We start from the raw sequence: 26,168 nt of genomic DNA on the forward strand, positions 1-26,168 counted from the left end.
TCATTTGACACAGCATGGAAAAGTTCTCTGGAACACTGTGATTGGTAACTGACTGTTTAGGCAACATGCCCCTACTACACGGGGGGAACCTGATACAGGTAGGGGCATGCGGCAGGATTTAACCTGTGCCAGGTCCCCCCTTATTGCTGCCCAGTCACTAGTACTTTTAAATTTGTTTAGGCGACATGCCCCTACTCCTGGCATCCGGGCATATTTAACCACCCTTTTATCAATATGGGGGTCAGAGTGACCCACATACTGATTTATATTTAGTTTTAAATGACAGTGAGCAGCCAGTGGCTGCTCGCTGTTTAGACGACATGCCCCTACTCACGGCATACCGTGAGTAGGGGCATGTGGGAGGATTTAACCTCCCTTTTATTAATATGGGGGTTATAGTGACCCCCATAGGTTTTAATGCAGGGGAGTATAAATAGTTATTTATTACAAGGAGGGAGCTTGTAGCGCTGCTGGCTCCTTTCTTGCTTTTTTAGCACATGCGCAGTGCTGTTTTCATCCTAATAGACTAAACAAATTATTTTTTTTAAAAACAAATTCGGGTTAATGAATTAAATTTTAATTTAGTACGAAATAATTCGTACAAAACGAAAAATTCACTGGTGCACATGTCTAGTACTTAGAAAGAAAGACAGAGAAAACAGAGATTAGGGGAAATAAGATAAGCTTCTAGGTGAGGAGAAAATAATAATGGCAGTTGCATATTTTCTATTTAAAACATAGAAAATGAAAAGTTTTTCTTTAACAAGGAATATCTAGGTTTACTGAATTCTAAAAAAATAAAAAAATCGAATGTGAAAATGACTTGGATTATTGAAAATGTTCCTATGCCACTGTCTAGCTTTTATAATAGATTACTAAAAATGCCATTCTTACCTTTTTTCTCTGCTTTATCAGCAATCTTTCCTCCAAGTGGTGAATAGGTAGTGTCTGTGGATTCCTCACCACGGCTTCCTTTACTGACCCCATTCTCATAAAGCTGACTTTCCACAGGTTGGAGTTGCCAAGTTAAGCCAAACAAATGAACTGCTATAAATAAGAACATTAATTAATCCCAAAACATGAAAAAAAAAGAGTTTTGTTTTTATTTTATGACAAAATATAAAATATATTACAAAGAGAAAAAAAAATCAAAGACAAGAATAAATAAGAATTACTAATGAATAATATATATATATGTATATATATATATATATATATATATATATATATATATATATATATATATATGATACCAGTAGAGAGCACTCAGGAGTCTTTCAAGGTAAATTTAATCTGTTGATTTATTGAGCAATTACAAATTCACACAACGTTCCAGTCGACGTTTCAGCACCGGAGCATTAAAAGACCGGGAGCATTGAGTGCTGGGACCTGGGACGTATATATATATATATATATATATATATATATCAGAATTCCTTATTGTGCCCTTTAGTGTATTGCAAAATATATTTTGCAGTACAGTGATAGGGGTATTTTTGCATAATTTGGTTTATTATTTATTTTTTTAGGTTTTTTTTAGGCTTTTTTTTTTTAGTGACTGTCCTCTAACCAGCAGTCACCTCTTTTTTTCATGCCATGGACGGAACTTCAAATTACAAAACAAATGAAATGGCTTGACCTTTAATGGTTTTGTTTGTTTCACAATTCTTCCTTTTATCTTTTCAGAGTTGCAGAATTCAGAAAAATCGCTAATTGCCTAAAATTCAGACTAATTGCAATTTGTTTCATACTGAATGACCAACTCTAATAATTACATTATAATAAAGTCCTTTTTTTCTATCATGTGCTTAGGATGAAAAGATTTAATATGCAGGTGATTGCAAGAAATAAAGGTAAGGTCATGTTAAAGAGATGCAGCACAAGGTCCAAACATTAAAACAGTTGTGGTAATCTAAAAACCCATGTCAGACAAAAGCACAGGTCAGGAGGACAGCAAACAGATTTCAGCAGTGGATGTAGAAATGCACACCTGATTGACAACTGAAGAAGATACTGAAGTCTAAAAGGAAGTTGGCTGAAACCATGAGTGAAAGCGCATAGATAGGAAAAGACCTCCTACACAAATAAATTGCTTTATCATAGATGCTATTATGCAGAATTTGTGCAAACAGTTATAGTCCTATCTACATCCTAATTAGATACAAACTTGCAGCAAACTGTAACATGGAAATCAAAATAAAAAATATAAAATAGATCATATTTCCCTCTCAGAAAAAAATATAATATTTAAAATAGACAATATAATATTTAAATGTTAATTGTGTTACTGTGAGAATATAATATTATGGAGAGTATATGGAAGACATTTTAGGTATGGGTATATGGCTAAAAAAGGGGGCACATGGTTGAGGAAGCTACGGGAAGTATATATTGGTTTTTTTTACATCATACTACTTTCTGAACGTGGGAAGATAATATAGCTAAAATTTTAAAACATATTTGAAAAGCATTTTAGCTACCCATAATCAGTAATATACTATTTATGTCTACCTGAACACTGAGAAATGTATTCTAAAGTGATAATGAAAGAACACTATCTAAGCTTTCATGTATTTTTTTTTTAATGTTATTTTCAAGGTTTGGTTTATTTAAAATATCTACTTGCAAAAGCCTGTAGGAACAATTGGTTAGTAACACAAATATGTCAGACCCCTTCTGCGAAACGGAAGGACACATACTAATAATGCTGAAAGCTATTATAATAGTAAAGTTATCAAAATTCCACACTGAGAGTTGAAAAATCATTACAACAAAAAAAGAGGCCTGACCTTGTTACATTTGTGAGATAAAACTTTTCTCTAACTATCTATTAGCTGTATTTATAGATTTCCTGAAACACTATATTGAAATGTTCTCTCACCTAGTAGAGAAGGAGAATTGTATGCTATGTGATGTTCTCTGTACGTCTTTCTGGCAGAGCATGACTGACCATTAGATGAACCTAGGCAGCCGTCTAGGGTCCAGGGGCAAGACGGACCATATATTTCCTTGGTCCCATTAGACATCCCTATGTGAAAAATGAAGGGTAGGGCCAAAACTGGTAAGCTACCTAGGACCCAGAAGGTTTTTAATCCTTCTCTGTTTTTTGAGGACTTTTCGTTTCATGGCAAACATGTGAGCAGCACATCACTGTGCCAATAGATGTTCCAGGTAGGCCTACCCTCACACAAGGCTATATTGCTCTCTCCCTTCCCACTACTAAGTTCTCTGTAGTAGTTACAGTGCTTAGGGTGCCCTATCTTTGGTTACTTTTGAGTGAGTTTGGGTTAGCTTGAAACAGAAATCTTTGCATACAACTTTTTATTACAACAACCAAAATGCATATATTTTTTAAGTAAAATTTAGATGATAATTCTCTCTGGGTTCACAATCTAATGCAATATGCTTAGCCTGTGTTTCTACCTTGCTGTGCGTTTAAAGGAGGAGTATTAGTGCTTGGCAAGGAGATGAAGAGATTTCTCTCTATCGAACCACACTTTATGTTATTTAATTGAATATCAATATCAAGCAGATGAATAGACTGTTGAATAAAATCGAAGTATTAATTCACTGGAGATAATTTTTTCCATCTACTGTTTATTACCTACCTCAGCTTAGGGATCTCACCTCTCTATTAATATTTGAGTGCATTACAAGTAACTGCATACTTAAGTTTGGATGTATGAAAAATATAAATTGTAATTCAAATGTAAAATTAAACACACAGAAAAATCATTACTAGTGGTAAGTGGACAAAAGCAGGACAAAAACTATTTCTTGTGGGCAGCATTATTATACCATTCGAACATGCTCTGTTCCACAAATGCACAAGAAAGTTCCATACAGAAATGTGTTTTTTTTTCCCCAATACAAGGAATAAAGTTGAATACTAGCACAGCGGAGCTCTTATTAATAGGAAATTCCTACAGCTATTTGTGGATTAGGGATTTTAAAATTAACAAAGTGTTTAAGACTTTTTAGTATAGATTTGATTATGTTGTTTGGCAGAACAGCGAGCAACAAAGTTTGCAGGATTTTTGGCATTTATTATCAGTTTGTAAAAACGTTTTACATTTCTATCCATATAAGCCTGAAGGAAAAGACTATCAAATGTAATTAAATGGTTTGACTACTTACTTTTGGAGGGTTTTACTGAACTCCTGGCATCATAATCACAACAACGGGCTGTAGTAATTAGTAGTGCTTAGAATATACCTTTAACCCCTTAAGGACCAAACTTCTGGAAACAAAAGGGAATCAAGACATGTCACACATGTCATGTGTCCTTCCCTTAAGGACCAAACTTCTGGAATAAAAGGGAATAAGGACATGTCACACATGTCATGTGTCCTTAAGGGGCTAAAGGGGCACCCTAAGCAACATAACAACTACGGGTCACCAGTCACCTTACAACACCCCCTTGTTTAATAAGAATTAGTGTCAAGCCTGTATTGTCAGTAAAGTGGAGATGGGGGTGGTCGCTAGGCATTGAGAAAAGCTTGGTTTCTAACAAAGGATTCCGGAAAAGGACATGCCAGTGTCCCAATAAAAAAAAAAAAGAATAAATAAAACATCACTATTTAATAGATATACATCAATTAAAACATTCATGCATGTAATCATCATTTTTTCATTAGAGGTACAGTTGTAATTAAAATTATTCAACCCACATTGAAAATCAGGTTTATTTACAAAGATTTACAGACTTTCAGCTGTTTGCAACGAACAAATAATAAAAAAAAAAACAATTGCAATATCTCAACACAACTAAAGCTTTAAGTAGTTTACTCAAATTCAACTGAAAATACAACTTATAATAACTTCTCCAGTGTCAAAATTATTTAAACCCTTGAATAAAATCGCTCACAACAGCACAAATATGCAAAACAGCACACCTGATGCAACTTATCGAGGTGTGAGTACTAAAGACGCTTGCCATGAAGTGGTTGAATCATTTTGAGACTGGAGAAGTCTTTATAAGTTGCATATTCAGTTAAATTTGGGGAAACCACTTGAAGCATTCGTTGTGTTGAGCTATTTCAATTGCTTTTGTTTGTTTGTTCATTGCAAACAGTCTGTACATTTTGGCAAAACACATCATTTTCAATGGGGTTTATATAATTTTGCATTCTAACTATAAAGCTTCAAGCTTCATATCTTGTCAGTAGTCTTTGCAAGCCCTCTTCCTCTTCCCAGACTTTCTGTGACTGTCAAAAGACTACCCAATGCCACTCAGAAGTCTTTGGAAGTAACGTGCTCTGGTCAATTGCCTGTCTCTTGAGTTAAACTCCACTATGCTATCTAACAAGGAATTAACAGGACCTATTGTCTGACTGACAGCCAAGGAATGTACAAGGTTTATTTATAAATGTGTTAATTTCTGTTCAGATCTGCCCTGTTTGTAAAATGAAAACATAGGGCACTCTTTTCACATATAAAACACTTCAGCGAGCACTCTAAGCACTGTAACTACTACAGAGAACTAAGTAGTGGTAAATGTATTCTTTCCACTAACCCCCTCCTTCAGATTCTTAAAAAATAATGATAAAAAACATTTATGCCTGCCTACATCCTTAACATCTAATGACTTTAGAAGGGAGGTGGCAACAAGGTGCAGTCTACCCAATATGCATACTATGCATTCAGGTCAGTACCAATCAGGGCGGACAATACTCAGAGCTCAGAGAGGCTTCAGGGTACTCATGCACATTGTGAGTGTGCCTAATGATATGCTTGTGCTTGCCTGATTGAGGACATTTCCATGGTGTCCCCAGATGTGAGACACTAGGGAACGAACCTGAGAAGTTAGGACAGGAGCGTAAATTGGGACTGACTTGCTCAACCAGTTGCAAGCTATGTAATCATGAACAATAGATTGTCAGTACCAGGGCAAGCAGTTGGTGCAGATTCATGAGCTGAAGCTGCATCCTTTTTAGATATCTGTCCCTTTATTATTGATCTGAAGATCGTGCTCAACAACCCAGAAATACCATCAGGAAAGCCAATGTTGAGTGGAAGCAGCTGAAGATTCTGTAGAAATTATGAAATTGACAATTATATTTTAATAAACAAGATTTAACTGCATTAATTATGCTCTACTATAAATTGGTGCTTGGTATCTGAGTAAACCACAGCCAAATTGTATGCTTGACTACATATGACTCCATCATGGATTTTTTTCATGTTATCAATTTAAAGTTTCTGATCTGTGATGACTGATTTTTTTTAAAACATATTTGTCACTGTCTATTTAAGGGTTAATATTTTTTAACTTACAAAGAAAACTTTAAAGGACACTATAAGCAACAAAACTATTTTAGCATAAGGAAGTGGTTTAGGTGTATAGATCATGCCCCAAAATCTAACTGATAATATTGTTGCTATGTAGGAATTAAATCACTTTGTTTATGCTGTCCTAGTCACCCATACATGTAATCTACACAGACTCCCTACACATTCCATGTAAAGTTAGACCTAATGTTTAAACTTCAAACCCCTATAACCCTCTTTTCCTGTACTTCCTGTTAGATTTTTCATTTAGGAAGTACTTTTGTCTATAATATTTTCTAAGGTTTCAATACCAGGGTTATTCAGAGTGGTTTACTTCTAATTTTCTATTTTAACATGGCTGGCTTTTTATCTAATAAAATTGAAAGTAGCGTCTGGTGTAAAGATGCAGAAAATGTCTTCTCTAATACAAAACTGGATTATAATGCTACTACTCCTGATATTAACAAATCATTTAATAAACTTCATAGTCTATGTAGAAAACAGATTCAAACCTGCTGGGAGATCTCCTCCTTAGAAAATTACATGAGCGAGGAGATGATACTGAGAGGCCTCAGAGTGAGGAACATTCCTTCATCTTACTCTGAGAATGCTGATTTAATGAAAGAATGGGATGCGACAGCTGGAACTTGTCAAAAACCTTTATGCAAATTATTTGCAGATTTGAGCAAGAACAGCTTAAAACAGTGAATGCAGGTTTAGATGAAGAGATTAATGGTATTAAACAGTTTCAGAATGATCCTAACTTCACTTTCCTTGAATCCAGGTTGAAACAGAATCTGGATAAATTTCAGGAATCAGTGAAATTTAGGAAACATGATAAATTCCTGAGGGATTCCCATGATTATCAGACTGGGAATGTCTATAAATCCTTCAACCGCAGAATGCGACGCACTGCTGATAATGGTTTAACTTCGGACTATGACTCCTCAGACACAGACTCAGGAAGTCAAACTCAAATTAATGTAGCAGAATTACAACCACAACCTACTCCCTCCACAGCTAGTTCTAATCCCAAAGGGATTCTTAAGAAAGGAGTTAATTTTTTAGCTCCAGGCTATCAGGAAGAGTTTCCGAGTCAACGGACGAGATACCAGACTCGAAATCCAAGAGGAGGGGGAGGAGGAGGAGGAGGTATTAGGTAGTATTCAGATACTAGAACGCAAGTCCCAGGTCATTAATTTGTCCTCTCAAATATTAACTTCTGACCAAAATGTTGTTTTGGGGAAAGGCCTCTCATTTGTACCTACACCACCTTTTGACAAATTTAGTTGGATTAAAGACCTTCATCTTTTCGTTAGGAAGCTGGCTTTACATAAGTTTCACTCTGTCTAGAATGAGAGAAAGGCTAGAGACCTCGGACTTGCACCTAAAGATTACCAATGCCTCACTACCCTGCTGGCCCTCTTGGATGAGAGCGATTTGAACACTATTCATGTAAGAAATTGATATGCCAAACTGCAATATTGTATCTAACTTTCTGTGTATGTGACTGGTTTCACAAGTTGGGGTCATTTACATGATAAAAGTGTGATAAGGATCAAAGCTTTCAATTGCATCTTCAACATCCAGCTAAAACAAAAGCTTACATCCCTCCAGCAGTTCTCCTGCCAACCTGTTTTAACATCTAGGTGTAACCATGGAAGTGTGTGTTTTCCCCAAGCAATTCTGTCTTACCTACCCAGAAACCAAGAGATCAAACCAAGAGATCAAAGGGAAAGACTTGTGTAAAGACAGAACTCTCTGGAGAAAGAGGGCGGGATAAACCACTTTTGGGAGGGAAAAGGAATTCTGGGACTTGTAGTTTATTACTCCAAGAATCAGGCTTTAAAAGGACAACATCCAAGGAAGGCTCTCTCTTCTTTTTGTCTCTTTGGAGAGGACAGCACAGCAAGAAGGGCCATGGTGAACTGATAGTCTGTCCCAGATTACCCAAGATGAAGGCGCAAGGGGAAGACCTCAATTGAAATGTTTAAGTATTGCCCTTTTATTATGTATCTTTTGGTTTTGGACTGACTATGGTTATAATGTGTAATGTGTATATCCTTTTTAAAATCTAACAGTATCCTTAAATTAATATTAACAATACATTTTATTATACACTTGTGTTTGTGTCTTATTTGTCACACATTCCCTAAAAGAATATCCTTGTAAGAGGGTCATAATTTCTTACATTCAGAATCGCACTGATCTAAAGCCTAAAAGTCGTTACACACCTACCTTTGCAAGTTTCAGGAAGGCAGCCAAAAGTGAGATTGAAAAAATCAATCTTAAATCTCTCCGGATCCATTCAAGGGATAACCTCCTTAGACGGGAACAACATGCTCTAAAAACATTACAGGATGATGCTGATATTATCATCAAACCAGCTGATAAGGGGGGGAATATCGTGTCAATGGATGTGGATAAATATCTTGGAATGGCTGAACGAGTTCTAAGAGATGCCGAGACTTACACAGTTCTTAAGCATGATCCCACAAATGATTTTTGTCCAAATGCAAGGAGATACTTGAGGATGGCCGCAGTGGGGGGTTGCTGTCAGGTGACGAGTATGAATTTATTCTTAATTGTCACCCTAAGATAGCAACCTTCTACTGCCTGCCTAAAGTTTACAAGAACCTGGAAGAACCCCCGGGACGTCCAATTGTCTCAGGGGTTGATAACCTCACACAAAACGGTAGCCTGTATGTTGACAGAGTTTTAAGACCTCTTGTGGAAACCTTACCCTCCTATATCAGGGACACAAAGCAAGCCCTAAACAGACTCTCAAATCTTACATTTTTCTCCCACTGTTCATTTATGTAGCCTTGATGTTGAATCACTTTATTCTTCCATCTCTCATGATAGAGGAATTGAACATGTGGGATTTTTTCTTGACCAAAGAAGCCCAAGGGATGATTTACACACAGTCTTCCTCTTACGCCTTCTCAAGTTTATTTTGTCACACAACTATTTTCTGTTTAATAATCAAGTTTACCACCAGGTGAGGGGTACTGCTATGGGGACGGCTTGTGCCCCCTCATATGCGAACCTTCACCTGGGATGGTGGGAATATCAGATCCGTAATTCAGATGTTCTGACAGAATACTTACCTAAGGTCCTATTGTGGGGTCGCTACATCGATGACATTTTGATTGTCTGGCAAGGCACCCCCCAGGAATTCTCTTATCTGGTGGTATTACTTAACCATAATGATGAAAATCTTCGGTTTACATCTGAATTCGGAGGACGCTCCATCAACTTTCTAGATGTGACTATTAGTATTAATGAAGATGGCACATTTCAATCCACTCTGTTTAGGAAACCCACGGCAACTAATTCTCTTTTACACTGGACGAGTTACCATCCCCGACCCCTCAAGGAGGGTATTTCAGTGGGCCAGTATCTCTGCCTTCGGAGGAATTGTAGTGACATTCAGGACTTTAAAATGAAAGCGAAACAGCTTCGGTTACACTTCAAGGAGAAGGGTTATCTGAATCGCTGTCTGAAAAAGGTGTATAAAAGAGCACTTCAAACTGAGATGAGTGATTTGCTGTGTGATCTCCCAAAAAAGAAAGTTAACAGGGAGGTAGGAACTATCCGCATGATTGCGACATTTGACGTAGGGTGGTCAGAAGTACGTAAGTAACTTGAGAGATTCTGGCCTATCCTATTAAATGATGTACACCTTAAGGAGGCCTTGGGTCCACATGTCAATATTACGGCTAGACGTGGACGGAATATTCAAGACTTATTGGTACCGAGACATTTTTCCACTAAACCACAGCCGCGTGTCACCTGGTTGGGAACCCCTCCACTTGGCACGTACGGCTGTGGTAGGTGTGTAGCCTGTAAATATATCTCCAAAGACTCTAAAATTGTTAGCAACAGTACAGGACAAGGCTCCATTAAGATTACATTTTTTAACTGTAATACGAAGGGCCTTGTATACCTGCTGTCGTGTTCATGTGGACAAAAATATGTGGGAAAAACCTTTATGGCCTTTAAAGACAGGATCATGGAACATGTAAGATCCCCTAGGAACTGTCTTGAGATACCTATTTCAAGACACCTCAGAGAATGTCATCATGGTGATTCTAATAATCTTAGGTTCTGTGGACTTGAATTGGTGAGGAGGAACCCAAGATGTGGAGACTTTGATAATATCCTAAGACAGAGGGAGTCTAGGTGGATATATGAACTTAAGACACTTCAACCTCGAGGTTTGAATGAGGGCTTTTATTTTGCCCCTTTTATTTAACCGTTGATATGAAGGTCCTTTTATTTACCTATATACCTCTTTGTTCGTATTTCTCTGTTTCCTTTTATTAATGTTGCCAGTTGTGTTTTATTATTTACCACTCTCTTTGTCTTTTGCAGCTTAACTACTATTCTCTTATTATAAATTGACAGAGAATCTAAATATTATATTTAGTTTTTTCCCCCTGCCCCCTCCCACCCATTCTTTTTCTTGATGGCTTTATTGATTTTTGCCATTATATACATCTGCCTGTAGGGGATTGTATTCACTTAGCAGTTTGGTAAATCTGTATATTAGGCATGTGCATGGGAAAAAAATTTGGTTCGGTTCGGCATTCCGAAATTCGGGATTTTCACAATTCGGGACTTCGGCAATTCGGCACTTCAAGACTTCGGAACTTCGGCAACTTCGGAACTTCAGCACTTCCCCTAGTCTTTAATCATTTAAAAAGTGCCTCAAAACCCATCTCTTTAGGAAAGCTTATGGCTTCCCAGAGTAACCTCTGCCTCACATACCTGTCCCTTGCTCTCTCCTATAAGGCAGCACTCTATTCTCTCCTCCAGCTCTGCTTCACTCCACCTTGTATGATTGCTACCTCCTGTCCTGTTGTGTTTTGTGCCCCACCTCCTATAGACTATAAGCTCGTTTGAACAGGGTCGTCTTCAACCTACTGTTTCTGTAAGTTTGTGTAATTATCTAATTTGTTGTTATATCTGCCCTTTGATAATATTGTATAGCGCTGTGGAATATGCTGGTGCTATATAAATACCAGTAGTAGTAGCAGTAACTCCTGGATGGCAGAGGAATGAATAAAAAAAACTGCAGGGGCATGATCTATCCACTAAAATTACTTAATTAAACTAAAGTTGTTTTTGTGCTTACAGTGTCTTCTTAACCCCTTAAGGACACATGACATGTGTGACATGTCATGATTCCCTTTTATTCCAGAAGTTTGGTCCTTAAGGGGTTAAAGGGACACTATAGTCACCTGAACAACTTTAGCTTAATGAAACAGTTTTGGTGTATAGAACATGCCCCTGCAGCCTCACTGCTCAATCTTCTGCCATTTAGGAGTTAAATCCCTTTGTTTATGAACCCTAGTCACACCTCCCTGCATGTGACTTGCACAGCCTTCCATAAACACTTCCTGTAAAGAGAGCCCTATTTAGGCTTTCTTTATTGCAAGTTCTGTTTAATTAAGATTTTCTTATCCCCTGCTATGTTAATAGCTTGCTAGACCCTGCAAGAGCCTCCTGTATGTGATTAAAGTGCAATTTAGAGATTGAGATACAATTATTTAAGGTAAATTACATCTGTTTGAAAGTGAAACCAGTTTTGTTTTCATGCAGGCTCTGTCAATCATAGCCAGGGGAGGTGTGGCTAGGGCTGCATAAACAGAAAGTGATTTAACTCCTAAATGACAGTGAATTGAGCAGTGAAATTGCTGGGGAATGATCTAAACACTAAAACTGCTTTATTTAGCTAAAGTAATTTAGGTGACTATATTGTTCCTTTAAGGTGACTATAGAATATACTGAACAAATATTACTGAACATGACAAATTCCAAATGCACAACGCTACATCTCTAATTATCATTGGAGCAAACATTTTATTCAAGTATTGTTGGATTACAGAAGATGAAGATTGACGATGTTGGGAATTGTAGTCCACATTCTGTCATCTAGTTTACATAGTTTATCTAACTCTGATACAATAACCAGTGAACAGTTTGCAAGCATTCATTAAAGAGGTATATAATCTACTTGAAAATGCTTCATTTGCTACAGTGCCTACAATTTTCTTAAATAGAAAGACCGACATTCAGAGTTAAAATATCATTATGGCTTTCTTTCAGAACAAAAAGAAGGAAAACAAGGTCCTGATTCAAACCTGAAGCGGATATGGTGTTAAGACTGCTTAAGTCAACCTCATAATTGCAAAACTCTCAATGGCCAGCAGAGGAGAGATTAATTACTGTACTGTTGTCATGATAAAAGTTCTGCTGCTAAAATGAGAAAATAGCACAAAATAGCACAAAATAGGGTAATTTTCTGTCGAAAAAGAGATATTATACCCTTGAATATGCAATTATCTATGAGATTGTTACCAGAAGTTAAAATGCTGAGTTACTGAACGCATATCTTTGTAATGTAGACAAAGGTAAATTATGCAAAGTAGTCTTACATATTTCTGCCTTTTATCTTTGAGATAATATAGTTAATTATATCCTGCCAAATGCTGCATTATTTAATTTAGTTAGGAATTATAAAATCATGTATAATTTTATTTTATTAGGTAGGACAAACACATTTGGTCATCTGCCATTATAATATCACTATTTCACGAAAGAAAAAAACTTTTATTAATCAACTTTTTTTTCCAACAGTCTGGTCTAGTTTTAGGAATTGATTTTTTATTTTTTTTTAATTTTTTTAAGCATAATAAATATTTTATAAATTAAAAAACTTTTTAATAAAAAAAAGTCTTCTTTTCTTTTCTTTTAACCTACCTATAACTACTTTCTCTTCTTTCTGTCCTCCCAAGAGCTTTGCAACATTCTATAACAATATAATTGGTGAAATGGCCGGTGTAGGTTTAAGATGCATTGTTGTTTAATAATGAGGGAACGTGTGTCTTTTCAACTTTACTCTGCAGTTACACTGCATGAAATTTCCTTGATTTTACTTAGTCTTGTTTGATACTACTTATAATAAAATAGGTAATAAAATAAGAAAGAAAACATTGCTTTCTTCAGGTAAATGTGACTTTCATATGGTCATAGCTTGAGTTGATCTGTGTAAGATATGGGGCTGCATTTAGCTTTTGTTTTTTAGAAAAAACCCAGAGACGCGGGGTTATTCACAAATAGTAACAATAATAATAGTAGATAAACAACATTGCATAGTTAAGCCAAAATAGCTAAATAATGAACATTCGTCAACTCGGCATATGTTCCAGAATAGCTATTTTGACTTAAAATTTGCAAATCCAATTTCCATGTTGATTTGCACGTTGAGCCGGGAATTCTGGGATAAATGTGGAAACTTAGTTTTTCAGAATGAATGTGTGCCCCAATAGGTCAAGTGATGCACAACAATAATTGTTGAATTTGCATCAAGCTTTTTTGTGTTTGGTCTCACAGCTACTTATATAAAAAGTGAATAGCAAGGTTGTGGAAATATTGTGGTAACACCAAACACAGTAATACATCCCAAAGTGCCAATAGAGAAATCACTGTTGTGCTTCACCTGCGTATCTCAAGTTGGACTTGAAAGTACTCCTTGTGCAAAGAAACTTGAGAAATCATGTTTCCACAACTATCCCAGAGCAGACAGGTAATGTGTTTCAGACTTCACTAAGGCACCCTTAGCAATGGATGATGTTTTAAACACAGTTTTGTTTATTTGAGCAAACACGGGTTGTGATCCAAAAGGATTGGTAACCAGAAACTAACTATGGACTGCACAATTTTAGTCTATAGGGCAGGGATAGGCAAGCTCTAAGTAGTACTGTGCCTAAACAAAATATTGAAGTCCCTTGGCGTGCCGGTTCTATTTTTTTTAATCTGAAGTGTGTTCTTTATGGGTGCTGCAGCTGCTTTGTAGCATAACTTTGTGCATATGTGAGCTGTTATATTGAATATGCTCATTAGTAGCAACCTATGGATGAGTAATAAAACGTAACTTTTAATGAATAATCTAAAATCCCAATGAATTTGTGGGAAGGTACAATCCCTGAACTGTACTGCAGTGTAGGTGCATTTTACCACCACTTAGTTTACAAATCAAGTGACCAATTAGAGAAAAAATAAGGAAGAGCAGTAAAATATTTATGTTTATATATGATACCTATAAATGGGAGCTGTGTATGGGAGCTGCTTCTGGAATTGTGTGTGTGGATGATATGCCACATTGTTTGTTCTGTGGTGTGTATTATGTATGGAGCTGCTTGTGGTATTGCATGTGAAAGACTGCTTGTGGGGTTGTGTGCGTGTATGTAAATTGTCAGTGGTGTTGTGTTTGTGGTGACTGTGTCCGTGTTTGTTTGTTTGAGCTGTTTGTATTATTCATATGAGGGGGAGGATTCTTTTGCTGCTCTGTGTAAAGAAGCAGTGTGGGTGGTTAGATACACATCAAGCTTAGGAGCTGTGATAGCTGCTGCAGATTGCTTTACTTTAGAGCAGATTCCCATTCACAAGTGCTGGATGAAAGTGAGTATTAGCAAGTTGAGAATTGTCCCTCACCACCTGCAATCACAGCTAGATTTGAACTAGCAGATTTCTGAAGTCCAACTGGGGCTCCGGATAGGCCAGAGCCTGTTTGGCTCTGGCAGCTTTGAGTGCGTGCAAAGACACTTTGAGTGGCATGCATGGCACACCTGCCATAGGTTGCTGAATACTGCTATAGGGTGTTATCAGTTTGGTGCCAGTTTTGGTCTGGAAGTTGAAGAATCTCTGAGAGTGTATACCGGGTGCCAGAAAGGTTGCGGTAAGACCAAAACCAATACAATGTCTCACAGTATCAGTAGAGAAATGACTGCTGTGTATTTGTGCAGGTAACCTTAGTAATGGATGCTGTTTCAAACACAGCATTTTTGTATCCAAAACTCAGGTTGTGATCCAAAAGTATCAATGACCATAAATCAGCCATGGACTTCACAGTTTCAATCCTTAGGACCTTTTCAGCATGGCACCAGTTTCAGTCAAGACATTGAAGTCTTTCTGAGAGTGTATAGCTTGGTTCTAGGTGATTGTGGTGAGACTAAAAACAATAAAACTCCCACACAGTGTAAATAGAAAAAAATAAAAGTTAGTTTAGACCTCCGACACCTGTTTATTTGCCAGTTTGACTTGTACTAATGTCGATTATAAAAAAGATTTGGGAAAAAAATTAGATGAACACAAAAATGGGCCAATCCCTGAAGTGTAATTATAGAAACATAGAAACATAGAAACATAGAAACATAGAATGTGACGGCAGATAAGAACCATTCGGCCCATCTAGTCTGCCCAGTTTTCTAAATACTTTCATTAGTCCCTGGCCTTATCTTATAGTTAGGATAGCCTTATGCCTATCCCACGCATGCTTAAACTCCTTTACTGTGTTAACCTCTACCACTTCAGCTGGAAGGCTATTCCATGCATCCACTACCCTCTCAGTAAAGTAATACTTCCTGATATTATTTTTAAACCTTTGTCCCTCTAATTTAAGACTATGTCCTCTTGTTGTGGTAGTTTTTCTTCTTTTAAATATAGTCTCCTCCTTTACTGTGTTGATTCCCTTTATGTATTTAAATGTTTCTATCATATCCCCCCTGTCTCGTCTTTCCTCCATGCTATACATGTTAAGATCCTTTAACCTTTCCTGGTAAGTTTTATCCTGCAATCCATGAACCAGTTTAGTAGCCCTTCTTTGAACTCTCTCTAAGGTATCAATATCCTTCTGAAGATAGGGTCTCCAGTACTGTGTACAGTACTCCAAGTGAGGTCTCACCAGTGTTCTGTACAATGGCATGAGCACTTCCCTCTTTCTACTGCTAATACCTCTCCCTATGCAACCAAGCATTCTGCTAGCATTTCCTGCTGCTCTATTACATTGTCTGCCTACCTTTAAGTCATCAGAAATAATCACCCCTAAATCCCTTTCCTCAGATGTTGAGGTTAGGACTCTATCAAATATTCTGTACTCTGCCCTTGGGTTTTTACGTCCAAGATGCATTATCTTGCACTTATCCACATTAAATGTCAGTTGCCACAACTCTGACCATTTTTCTAGTTTACCTAAATCATTTTCCATTTGGCTTATCCCTCCTGGAACATCAACCCTGTTACATATCTTAGTATCATCCGCAAAAAGACACACCTTACCATCAAGACCTTCTGCAATATCACTAATAAAAATATTAAAGAGAATGGGTCCAAGTACAGATCCCTGAGGTACCCCACTGGTGACAAGCCCAAGCTTCGAATATACTCCATTGACTACAACCCTCTGTTGCCTGTCACTCAGCCACTGCCTTACCCATTCAACAATATTGGAATCCAAACTCAAAGATTGTAGTTTGTTGATAAGCCTTCTATGTGCAACAGTGTCAAAAGCCTTACTGAAATCGAGGTAAGCAATGTCCACTGCACCACCCTGATCTATAATTTTAGTTACCCAATCAAAAAAATCAATAAGATTAGTTTGGCATGATCTCCCTGAAGTAAACCCATGTTGTCTCTGATCTTGAAATCCATGTGTTTTTAGATGTTCAACAATCCTATCCTTTAACATGGTTTCCATCACTTTCCCCACTACTGAAGTTAGGCTTACTGGCCTATAGTTGCCCGACTCCTCCCTATTACCTTTCTTGTGAATGGGCACAACATTCGCTAACTTCCAATCTTCTGGGACTACTCCTGTTATCAATGATTGGTTAAATAAATCTGTTAATGGTTTTGCTAGTACACCACTAAGCTCTTTTAATAGCTTTGGGTGTATTCCATCAGGTCCCATTGACTTATTTGTCTTTACTTTTGACAGTTGAAATAGAACCTCTTCCTCTGTAAACTCACGTGTAATAAATGACTCATTTATCCTTTTTCTTAACTGAGGTCCCTTTCCTTCATTTTCATCTGTAAATACCGAACAAAAATATTCATTGAGGCAGTCAGCTAGACCTTTATCCTCATCTACATACCTTCCTTCTTTTGTTTTTAATCTAACTAATCCTTGTTTTACTTTTCTTTTCTCATTTATGTATCTAAAAAAGGTTTTGTCCCCCTTTTTTACTGACTGTGCTATTTTCTCTTCTGTGTGTGATTTGGAAGCTCTTATAACTTGCTTAGCCTCTTTCTGCCTAATCTTATAGGTCATTCTGTCTTCCTCACTCTGGGTTTTTTTATAATTACTAAATGCTAACTTTTTGTTTTTTACCATTTTGGCTACATCTGTGGAGTACCACAGTGGTTTCTTGAATTTTTTGCTTTTACTGACAAGCCTAATGCAATTTTCTGTTGCCTTCAGTAGTGCAACTTTTAAATAATCCCATTTCTTTTGGACTCCATTTAAATTGCTCCAGTCTGATAATGACTCCTTTACACATATTCTAATTTTGGAAAAGTCTGTTTTTCTAAAGTCTAAAACTTTTGTTTTTGTGTGGTGTGACTCTGTCACTGTTCTTATATTAAACCACACTGACTGATGATCACTGGATCCTAAACTTTCACCTACAGTAATATCTGATACCAAATCTCCATTTGTTAACACTAAATCTAGTATGGCCTCTTTACGAGTTGGCTCCTCAACGACTTGTTTTAGAGACAATCCCAGTAGGGAGTTTAGAATATGTGTGCTCCTGGCACAAGTAGCTATTTTTGTTTTCCAATTTACATCAGGAAGATTAAAGTCACCCATGATGATAACTTCCCCCTTCATTGTCATTTTAGCTATTTCTTCAACTAGTAGATTATCTAACTCTTCAATTTGTCCTGGGGGCCTATAAATCACACCTACACGAGTTACTGTGTGATTACCAAATTCTAACGTAACCCAAACGGACTCTATGTTCGCCTCACTAACCTTTATTAGACTAGATTTTATGCTATTCTTTACATACAGGGCCACCCCTCCCCCTTTCTTGCCTTCCCTGTCTTTTCTATATAAAGAGTACCCTGGTATTGCTATGTCCCAGTCATTTTTCTCATTATACCATGTCTCAGTAACAGCGACTAAATCTACACTATCAGTTGCCATTATTGCCACAAGTTCATGGATCTTATTCCCTAAACTGCGAGCATTTGTAGACATGACTCTAAGCTTATCATTTTTTAACACACTTGCTACAGGCACCTTCTGTCCTTGTTTTGGGGGACAATTGGATTGATGTTTTATCACCCTTTTGCCCCCCCCTCTTAGTTTAAATACATCCTAGCAAAACCTCTGAACTGCTCACTGAGAACATTTGTTCCCTTTTGAGAAAGATGCAAACCATCTTTTTTGTACAGTTTATTTCCATTCCAAACAGAGCTACCATGAGCAATAAAGCCAAATCCTTGCTCCCGACACCATTCACCAAGCCACAAGTTAAAGTCCCTAATACGCATCCGCCTGTCATTCTGAGTGTTATGCACAGGCAGAACTTCAGAGAATGACAATGTGGAAGCAACCTGCCGTATATCATTGGCAAAAACACTAAAAACTTCCTTAACCTCTGAAACCTCATTGCAAGCCAAGTCATTTGTCCCTAAATGGACAAGTACATCCAATTCCCCTTCCTGCTTTGCTTGCTTAACAATATTACAGATACGTCTCCTGTCTCTGCGAGCAGTAGCTCCGGGAAGACACCTCACAAGACCACCATTGTCCATCTCCACACATCTTATGATGGAATCCCCCACCAACAACTGCTTTCTATTAGGCCTCACCATAGTCTTCAAGCCTCTCTGCACAACACCACTAGCCTCAGTGCCTCTCTGCACAACACCACTAGCCTCTGTGCCTCTCTCCACAACACCACTAGCCTCAATGCCTCTCTTCACAACACCACTAGCCTCAATGCCTCTCTTCACAACACCACTAGCCTCAGTGCCTCTCTGCACAACACCACTAGCCTCTGTGCCTCTCTGCACAACACCACTAGCCTCAATGCCTCTCTTCACAACACCACTAGCCTCAATGCCTCTCTTCACAACACCACTTGCCTCAATGCCTCTCTTCACAACACCACTAGCCTCAATGCCTCTCTTCACAACACCACTAGCCTCAGTGCCCCTCTTCACAACACCACTAGCCTCAGTGCCTCTCTTCACAACACCACTAGCCTCAGTGCCTCTCTGCGCAACACCACTAGCCTCAGTGCCTCTCTGCACAACACCACAAGCCTCAGTGCCTCTCTTCACAACACCACTAGCCTCAGTGCCTCTCTGCACAACACCACTAGCCTCAGTGCCTCTCTTCACAACACCACTAGCCTCAGTGCCTCTCTGCACAACACCACTAGCCTCAGTGCCTCTCTGCACAACACCACTAGCCTCAGTGCCTCTCTGCACAACACCACTAGCCTCAGTGCCTCTCTCCACGACACCACTACACTCTGAAAGTGCAGAAAATGAATTATGTAGAGCAACAGACTGTGCAATATGCCTTTCATCCACAACTCCAAGTCTACCAGATCCTACAGTAATCCATCTGCCATTCCTAGTATGTCTCTGCGGCAGTGGCTTTGCAGCAGTTCCAGTCTGAGTTTGTTTACCAGATAATTTACAAATCTCAGACTTCAAAAATACAATCTCCTGCCGCAAGATAGAGAACTGTCTACAGATTAGACAACAACCAAACCTCCAAAAAGTGGAACGTGAAACAAATGCAAAGCAACTATTACACTGAACTAAGTCTGCCATTCCAATGAGGTGAATAATTTAAATCAAACAAACCTTAACTTTTTATTTATCCTCCTGAATACCTCAGATTACCTCCAGTTTATCTCCAGAATATCTCCAACCACACACACACTTAGAAGCAACACTCTCCAGAATATCTCCAACCACACACACACTTAGAAGCAACACTTAGATGAAGCAACCAAGCTCTATTAGCCAAGCTAATGACAACTACCCTTATATACTCCTAAAATCACCTCCCACTAGGAATGTTTAACACCTGGGTAGGCCTCTGCTTATTAGCAAACAATAGCTAATTTAAATAGCAATCAATAGCAAGTAGCTACCTAATCCAATCAAATGCCTTATAATTACCAACAGGAAATCAAACCTTGTGCAGTCAGTAACCTTTTCCTACAGATGAATCTTACCTGTAACAGTAAAAAAGAACTCTTAGCACAACTCTTAGACAGTTGAAGCTTCTGTAAAACTCTCCAGAATATCTCCAACCACACACACACTTAGAAGCAACACTTAGATGAAGCAACCAAGCTCTATTAGCCAAGCTAATGACAACTACCCTTATATACTCCTAAAATCACCTCCCACTAGGAATGTTTAACACCTGGGTAGGCCTCTGCTTATTAGCAAACAATAGCTAATTTAAATAGCAATCAATAGCAAGTAGCTACCTAATCCAATCAAATGCCTTATAATTACCAACAGGAAATCAAACCTTGTGCAGTCAGTAACCTTTTCCTACAGATGAATCTTACCTGTAACAGTAAAAAAGAACTCTTAGCACAACTCTTAGACAGTTGAAGCTTCTGTAAAACTCTCCAGAATATCTCCAACCACACACACACTTAGAAGCAACACTTAGATGAAGCAACCAAGCTCTATTAGCCAAGCTAATGACAACTACCCTTATATACTCCTAAAATCACCTCCCACTAGGAATGTTTAACACCTGGGTAGGCCTCTGCTTATTAGCAAACAATAGCTAATTTAAATAGCAATCAATAGCAAGTAGCTACCTAATCCAATCAAATGCCTTATAATTACCAACAGGAAATCAAACCTTGTGCAGTCAGTAACCTTTTCCTACAGATGAATCTTACCTGTAACAGTAAAAAAGAACTCTTAGCACAACTCTTAGACAGTTGAAGCTTCTGTAAAACTCTCCAGAATATCTCCAACCACACACACACTTAGAAGCAACACTTAGATGAAGCAACCAAGCTCTATTAGCCAAGCTAATGACAACTACCCTTATATACTCCTAAAATCACCTCCCACTAGGAATGTTTAACACCTGGGTAGGCCTCTGCTTATTAGCAAACAATAGCTAATTTAAATAGCAATCAATAGCAAGTAGCTACCTAATCCAATCAAATGCCTTATAATTACCAACAGGAAATCAAACCTTGTGCAGTCAGTAACCTTTTCCTACAGATGAATCTTACCTGTAACAGTAAAAAAGAACTCTTAGCACAACTCTTAGACAGTTGAAGCTTCTGTAAAACTCTCCAGAATATCTCCAACCACACACACACTTAGAAGCAACACTTAGATGAAGCAACCAAGCTCTATTAGCCAAGCTAATGACAACTACCCTTATATACTCCTAAAATCACCTCCCACTAGGAATGTTTAACACCTGGGTAGGCCTCTGCTTATTAGCAAACAATAGCTAATTTAAATAGCAATCAATAGCAAGTAGCTACCTAATCCAATCAAATGCCTTATAATTACCAACAGGAAATCAAACCTTGTGCAGTCAGTAACCTTTTCCTACAGATGAATCTTACCTGTAACAGTAAAAAAGAACTCTTAGCACAACTCTTAGACAGTTGAAGCTTCTGTAAAACTCTCCAGAATATCTCCAACCACACACACACTTAGAAGCAACACTTAGATGAAGCAACCAAGCTCTATTAGCCAAGCTAATGACAACTACCCTTATATACTCCTAAAATCACCTCCCACTAGGAATGTTTAACACCTGGGTAGGCCTCTGCTTATTAGCAAACAATAGCTAATTTAAATAGCAATCAATAGCAAGTAGCTACCTAATCCAATCAAATGCCTTATAATTACCAACAGGAAATCAAACCTTGTGCAGTCAGTAACCTTTTCCTACAGATGAATCTTACCTGTAACAGTAAAAAAGAACTCTTAGCACAACTCTTAGACAGTTGAAGCTTCTGAATTATACTGAGGCAGGGAGGACTTGTCAGGTTGCTCATTGAGGTGGGGTGTAACCCCTATAGAAAGGAATGGACTAGGTGGACTAAAGAGCCAAAGGGAGACATGGAGGTGAAGGCAGTATAGCCCTCCCAAGTCTACCCTCTGGAATGAGAGCAACCCATCGATGAATAATAAAATGGAACTTTAAATGAATAATCTATAATCCCAATGAATATGTGGGAAGGTACAATCCCTGAACTGTACTGCAGTGTAGGTGCATTTTCCCACCATTTAGTTTACAAATCAAGTGACCAATTAGAGAAAAAATAAGGAAGAGCAGTAAAATTTCTATATTTATATATATTATATATATTTATTAAATATATAAAATAGAAATGTAGATTTTTTTTTTTTTTACTGCTTCTCCTTTTTCCCCTCTCTTGGTCATTTCTCTCTTGATCTGTGAATAAAATCCACATTAAGTTGATGTATATTTCTGTTTAATGATATTGCAATATTGGACTCAAATTACTCAGAGCTGTGTTTAATGTTAATAGGAGTTTGGTCAAGTCATTAGTTGTGGCGCCCAAACATTCTCAAAATGTATGTAAATATAAGGCAATTCCCTGGGCACATCTCCAGCACTCAAAAGTTAAATAATTAATGCAGCTTATTAAGCATGAATGCTACCATTTAATATAATGGCTGCCAATCTATTCTTAAAATGGCCTAAGGCAATTTTTTACTAAAATCACTACAATTACTGCATCATCAGATAAAACCAGTTGGACGCTTATGTTTGGTTCACCTTTCCGAGTTTTGGTCCTGTTCTGCTAGATTGTATGCCTTATGAAAAGAGCTTACACTGTGCAAATATTTTCTCTTGTATTTCTGCCATACAAGAACCTACCATTATTACTATTTTCAATTCAGAATCCAGAGGGTAGAGAAAAGGTAAGGGGTTTCTAGCATACAGTTGAAGGAGGAAGGGGACTGTACACCAGACCCATAATTACATTTTGGCCTTGCGCAAGAATACCTGACACCAATATTTATTTTTACATTTTTAAAAGGAAACACAGCATTGATCTATCAAACCAACATGTTAAAAATTCCACTTAAAAGGTTATATTACGAGAGCTATGTCTGCCAGTTTCAAGAACACAAAATGTGTTTCTCTAAATATAAAGTATGCTGTTAATATAGATGGTACTTGGCCTTTGGTTGTATAAACTAATAATGTATTGGTTACTCTATTTCCATGTAGTTTTCTTGCAAATGGATGATAATTGTTAAATAATCTCACATTATCAAAACATAACAAAGCATTCAAGGGTAATTTGATACTAGCAATATAGTTATGAGCTCCATTGCACTCATTATATTTGCACATAATTATACAAATGAAAATTAGGTTAACCTTATGGCAAATAAAGTGTGTTCCAATTTCAGACAATAGAGTTTACAGAGTTTGAACCTTATATGAAGTTGAATATTTTTTAGTACTATTCTGTGTTTAGTATTGAACCTGTAATGGTTCTACTGCAACCCTGCTCTTTGTAGATATTTGTGGAAAGAAGCTACCAGAGCTATGCAGAAGTCAACAGGGGTCGTAGAGATTTATGGCTTAGTCCTAGAAAATAAACATGGCATTTCATTTTTATAAGACATGTTCTGTGCGCTTCCACATTTTCAAAAGCAAAGATTCACTGCTGCCGTTCCTTTTAGAACAACAGTACCTTCAGTACTTGCAGTACCTTCACTGGAAGTCCACCATTCACTACTCTGTCTAAAGGTTCATTATCATCTGCTCTTATTATTAATTTATTATTAGTTAACTACTCCTCCCTTGCTTTACTTTATTTTGTAGGCTCTGATATTTCATATGTCTGATCCTTACAATTCTTTGACTGTTCACAACCCACACATAATTTTCTATGATGTCCTATGAATTAAAGGAACACTATAGGGCCAGGAACACAAACATGTTGTCACGGCCCCGGGCCGCGGCTGCAAGTGGTCGGTGCAACCACACTGACAGGTTTAAGAGCTTACTTGTTCATCAGCAAGCTGGGAGCTGACCTGCTGGAGCATCCATCCCCTTCACATGCGGGATCCAACATGGCGCCGACCACGAGGTCGTGGCCACTTGTAGCTCAGCCTCCAAAGGTCACGCGAACGTGCGTGTGACATCACCACGTCAACACACGCACGTCTTGGGGTCAGAGGCCAAGCTCTGACCAATCACAGCCCAAGGAGAAATATTCAAACCCCTGAATTTCCCTAGTTCATTGTCCTGTCATGGTTTTCGTTCCTGGTTCCCGAAAGTGCGTTTTCTTGTCCTTGTTATTGATATTCCTGGTAATCTGACGTTGGCTATTCCTGACTATTCTGATCTCTGGTTTCCCTGACTTGGCTTTCTTATCGATATTGTGTATTTCTGGCTTCCTTGACCTTGCCTTTCCCTTGTCCATTCTCTGTCTTCCAACCTATTAATCCGGCCATTCTAAGGACTGGTTTACTGGTTTAATTCTGTCTATTTTTCTATTCTATGTAGATGTTACATAGTTTTGCATTTTGGATCACATTAGTTGTTTTGACACATGTATTCCTGACCCTATTGTGTTAGAAACCCGATTTAGCCACCTTGCCCCCCCCCCCCTTGCCTCCCTAAATATAGTAAAATCTTACTTGTATTCAAGTCTGCAACTGCTGTCTCTACCCCTGAACTACCTGTCATTCTGTTGACATAATCAGAAGTGGTGGTCTGAGCCAAACACAATGCTTCCCCAAAGGATTGGCTGAGACTGTCAAGAAGGAAGATCAGGGGCAGAGCCAGCACAAGTCAAATACAATCAGCTTCTCCTCATAGATATGAATTTAATCAATGCACCTCTATTAGGAAATTTCAGTGTCTGCATCCAGCGGGTGGAGACACTGACAGTGCTGATCACGGTGCAGCGTAGCCGCAGGAAGCACCTCTAGTAGTCATCTGAGGAGTGTCCAGTGAAGTTATCACTAGGCTATAATGTAAACACTGCATTTTCTCTGAAAATACAGTGTTTACAGCTGAAAGCCTGAAGGGAATGATTCTACTCACCAGGACAAGTACAATAAGCTGTAGGTTTTCTGGTGACTATAGTGTCCCTCTAACTAACCATCAACTTCACATTTTCCTTTGTAATCTTCTGTACAACTTCCACTATTCCATAAAAAACTTTTTCTGAATTGTGTTATTATATGGGCTGAAGTCACTGGGTAACATTTTACTGTTTTCAAATGATTTAGCCCAAATGTTGTCCTCTGGTGCTCCTATCTGTCTATTGTATCATCCTCCAGTCATTAGAGTGATTAGGAAAGTTTGCCTTGTTGGCTGGTGATCAGCTGATGCTCTCAGACTATCACTGGTGCCCAAGGCAAAACCTTCATGATCATTGTGTCAGCCAGTGGAGGACTAAGGAATCGATAATGGGGGAGAACTTTGGGTTTAACCCCTTAAGGACACGACATGTGTGACATGTCATGATTCCCTTTTATTCTAGAAGTTTGGTCCTTAAGGGGTTAAACTGTACAAAAATGTAGTGAAGGACTTTACCTAGAAGTCATAAAAATGCTAGATTTGCTCACTGGTATACCTCTTTATTCACTCTGTTAATGTCTAATTATAATTATTAAAGGCAAGTGGTATTAAATAGTGTGTCCTAAATTTAAGGCACAACTGGTGAATTCTGAAAAAAGGTGCCATCACACTTGCCTAAGATGGTTAGTTGATTTGTATGATTGATTGTCAAACATATGACTTTCTGTGAATCATAGAGTTGTATTGAAATTTACAATCTGGTTGAAAATCTGTTGTTGACTAAACGAATCATGTAACAAAACACCCAAAATATTAATCTTTGCATTTACATTTGAAACAAGTTATGACTAATGCTACATTTTGTGTTAGAAAGTAGCCTTTATGTATTTTCTTTTTATTTTCTGATTAATTTAGATGAGTAGAAAATGGCAGCTGAAGCTATGTTAACAATGCTAAAATCATGAATTTATTTAGAATTACAAAGATATTGTTCATTTATTTTTTTAAT

The 26,168-nt window shown here is 37.8% G+C and overlaps 1 protein-coding gene across 1 annotated transcript in view; it reads right to left on the reverse strand.

The window, feature by feature from the left end:
- The window catches only part of TENM1 (teneurin transmembrane protein 1), a 642,971-nt gene that overhangs the window by 257,556 nt on the left and 359,247 nt on the right, over positions 1–26,168 (reverse strand). The window contains exon 8 of the mRNA XM_063432113.1: positions 895–1,047. Coding sequence (XP_063288183.1) covers positions 895–1,047 — 153 coding nt within the window. The remainder of the gene's footprint in view (positions 1–894; positions 1,048–26,168) is intronic.

This window comes from Pelobates fuscus, chromosome 9 (genome assembly GCF_036172605.1).
Source record: "Pelobates fuscus isolate aPelFus1 chromosome 9, aPelFus1.pri, whole genome shotgun sequence".
Taxonomy (NCBI): Eukaryota; Metazoa; Chordata; class Amphibia; order Anura; family Pelobatidae; genus Pelobates; species Pelobates fuscus.